Source organism: Arachis stenosperma, chromosome 5 (genome assembly GCF_014773155.1).
Source record: "Arachis stenosperma cultivar V10309 chromosome 5, arast.V10309.gnm1.PFL2, whole genome shotgun sequence".
In the NCBI taxonomy this organism is placed as follows: Eukaryota; Viridiplantae; Streptophyta; class Magnoliopsida; order Fabales; family Fabaceae; genus Arachis; species Arachis stenosperma.
In genome coordinates, this window is record NC_080381.1 from 72,749,809 (window position 1) to 72,752,581 (window position 2,773).

The 2,773-nt window shown below is 46.4% G+C and overlaps 1 protein-coding gene across 1 annotated transcript; it reads right to left on the minus strand.

The window, feature by feature from the left end:
- Positions 1-684: 684 nt before the first annotated feature.
- Positions 685-1,506, minus strand: LOC130980895 (uncharacterized). Its single transcript, XM_057904540.1, has one exon. It carries the CDS (start codon positions 1,504-1,506, stop codon positions 685-687), a length of 822 nt encoding a protein of 273 aa, XP_057760523.1.
- Between the last annotated feature and the right edge of the window lie 1,267 nt (positions 1,507-2,773).

Consider the following 2,773-nt stretch of genomic DNA (forward strand, 5'->3'; position numbering starts at 1 on the left):
GCTCCTCACCCCCAAAAATGGAGTTTAGAGACTTATGTCGTGAAAAAGTACAAAGTTCAGATCTAAAAATGTCATGAGGTACAAAATAAATCTCTAAAAGTTGTTTAAAAACTAAACTAGTGACCTAGGTTTACAGAAAAAGAGTAAACTGAGATAGATAGTGCAGAAATCCACTTCTGGGGCCCACTTGGTGTGTGCTGGGGCCGAGCTTTGAGCTTTACACATGCCTAGGTTATTTCTGGAGTTAAACGCCAGGTTGTAACCTGTTTCTGGCGTTTAACGCCAGAATGGAAAATGGAACTAGCGTCAAATGCCAGTTTATGTCATTTATCTTTGAGCAAAGTATGTACTATATATTGCTGGAAAGTCCCAGATGTTGACTTTCCAACGCAATTGAGAGCGCGTCAATTGGACTCTTGTAGCTCCAGAAAATCCATTCCGAGTGCAGGGAGGTCAGAATCCAACAGCATCAGCAGTTCTTTTTCAGCCTGAATCAGATTTTTGCTCAGATCCTTCAATTTCAGCCAAAAAATACCTGAAATCACAGAAATACACACGAACTCATAGTAAAGTCCAGAAGTATGAATTTTGCCTAAAAACTAATAAAAATATACTAAAAAATAACTAAAACATACTAAAAACTACATGAAATTAACCCCAAAAAGCGTATAAAATATCCGCTCATCAATAGCCCTTATGATAATCACAATAAAGGCTCTTGTTCCCCCCGGTTTGGTCCTTTAGAGGTCGTGGCTTCGCCAAGATTACCTTCTCGGCTATCTGCTGATAAACTTCTACAATGGGGATGGTGAGAGGGGTGTAATTGGTGAACTTCCTGACTCGAGCAAATGGCACGGATGTCTTGCCTGGACCGCCGTCCCTGGTGTGCTCCTTCTGCCTTTCTCCGCCACCGTGCTTCCGGGCTTGATGGTAGAAGGGCTGTCGGTTGTTGGCAGCCATGAGCTGACTGACTTCTTCATCATTGATATATTCCTTGGCTACGCTTTGGATTTCCTGCATCGCCCACACCAGCTTCGTGGTGAGATGCTTTATAAAATCCTCATTCAAAAGTCCGTTCGTCAAACACAAACAAGCCACCGAGTCAGTTAAGCCGTCGATCTCTAAACACTCATCATTGAACCGGTCCAAGTATTTTCTGGTCGGCTCGCCAGGCCTTTGTGTCACCCCGAGTAAGTTGATCGGGTGTTTCGCCTTCGCGATTCGGGTAGTGATATGGGCCAAGAAGGCGCAACTGATGTCCGAGAACCTAGCGATAGAACCTTGCGGGAGGCTATTAAACCACCGTATTGCGGGTCCGGCCAGGATGACTGGGAAAGGGCGACACCTGACTTCGTCACCTACCCCCTCCAAATTCATTCTGGCCTCGAAGGCCGTTAGGTGCTCCTGTGGGTCTTGAGTTCCATCGTACCTAATGTCCGTCGGCTTATCAAAGTGCTTTGGTAGACGGACCTCGAGGATGGAATGGTGGAAGGGGGTTGCTCCCATGATCACAGGTCGTCGCGTTCTCCTCGTTCTTTCTCCGTCGTCTTCCCGATCTCGCCCAGCGGCGCGAGTCCCTCTAGATCGGGCGTAGATGAAGGGGTCATACCGTCTTCTCGGGTGCTCTTGGTCTTCCTGGCTATTTTCAGATCCCGATCCTGGGGTGGGAGTGCGCTAGGAGGGGCTTCTATGAGAGATTCTTCCTCGGCTCTCGGGAGAATGAGAATAGTTGGAATCGGAAGTTTGTTGACGGTGCTCCTGATTTGCCAGCTGGCGCTCCAGGTTCTGCATCCTATCGCGCAGTTCCTGCATTATCCTGGCGCTATCACAGCCAGTTCCCCTGAAGGGGCGTCTTTCTTGGGCTCGTGAAGGTGGCTCGGGTCGTCGAGGAGGGGATCTCGTGCGTCCCCAGGAGGAAGCCACGGAGGCTGCCCCCCTCGGATTGGCCCTGTCGCCTGGGTCCGTAGCACTTGCTACGACGTCCATTCACATTCGGTTCCCACAGACGGCGGCAATGTTTGGTTTGTCGGGTACCGGACGGTTTGAAAGGGGCTTCGGGTTGATGAGTAGGGGTATGGCCTGGTTTTGGGTTGCGGGGCCAAATATGGAGTAGCCGACGTCCCGAGTTCTTCGAGTGGAGGGGGTGTCACCTGCAAAGACACTCCGACGCTCTAGTCAGTTATGACGCAGGTGAGAGGGGTAAAGTGGTGTGTGTCACGTACCTTGGGGGAGGGGTAGGACCTTCCCCTTTATACCGTGTCAGAGGTGGGTCCCTCAAGGACAGACCCACCTTCCTCGAAGCTTCCCCATACAACTATAGCGGAGAGCTATCAAAGACGCGTGTCCGGGTTGGTGGTCGAGCGCCACGTACCCGACCGTTCAGGTCGGGTAACCTAGGGGTCGGATCGGCCCGCGTGATGTTTGGGCCAGGCCGTAACAACTGGTATACTTGAAATTTTTTTTATTATGTCTAACTCATATTTATTTATTATTAAATAAGATGTAAATTTGATTTAATTGGATCAATATCACATTTAACAATAAATAATATATTTAATTATTCTATTAGTCTTTACAGTTTTATTAAATCTTCAGTTAAGTCTTTATAATTTAAAAATTTATGATCAAGTTGTTATATTAAGTAAACAAAAACGTAATTTACTCACTAAAATCAATCATTATGTACTTATATATAAATATATGTATAATTTAACTTATTTTTAATGTGTATTTTATATTTTAATGTGTATTTTATATTAGTAAATAATTTTGG

Coding starts and splice junctions, on each gene's coding strand:
- LOC130980895 (XM_057904540.1), bottom strand. CDS start 1,506: ATGGGAGCAACCCCCTTCCACCATTCCATCCTCGAGGTCCGTCTACCA.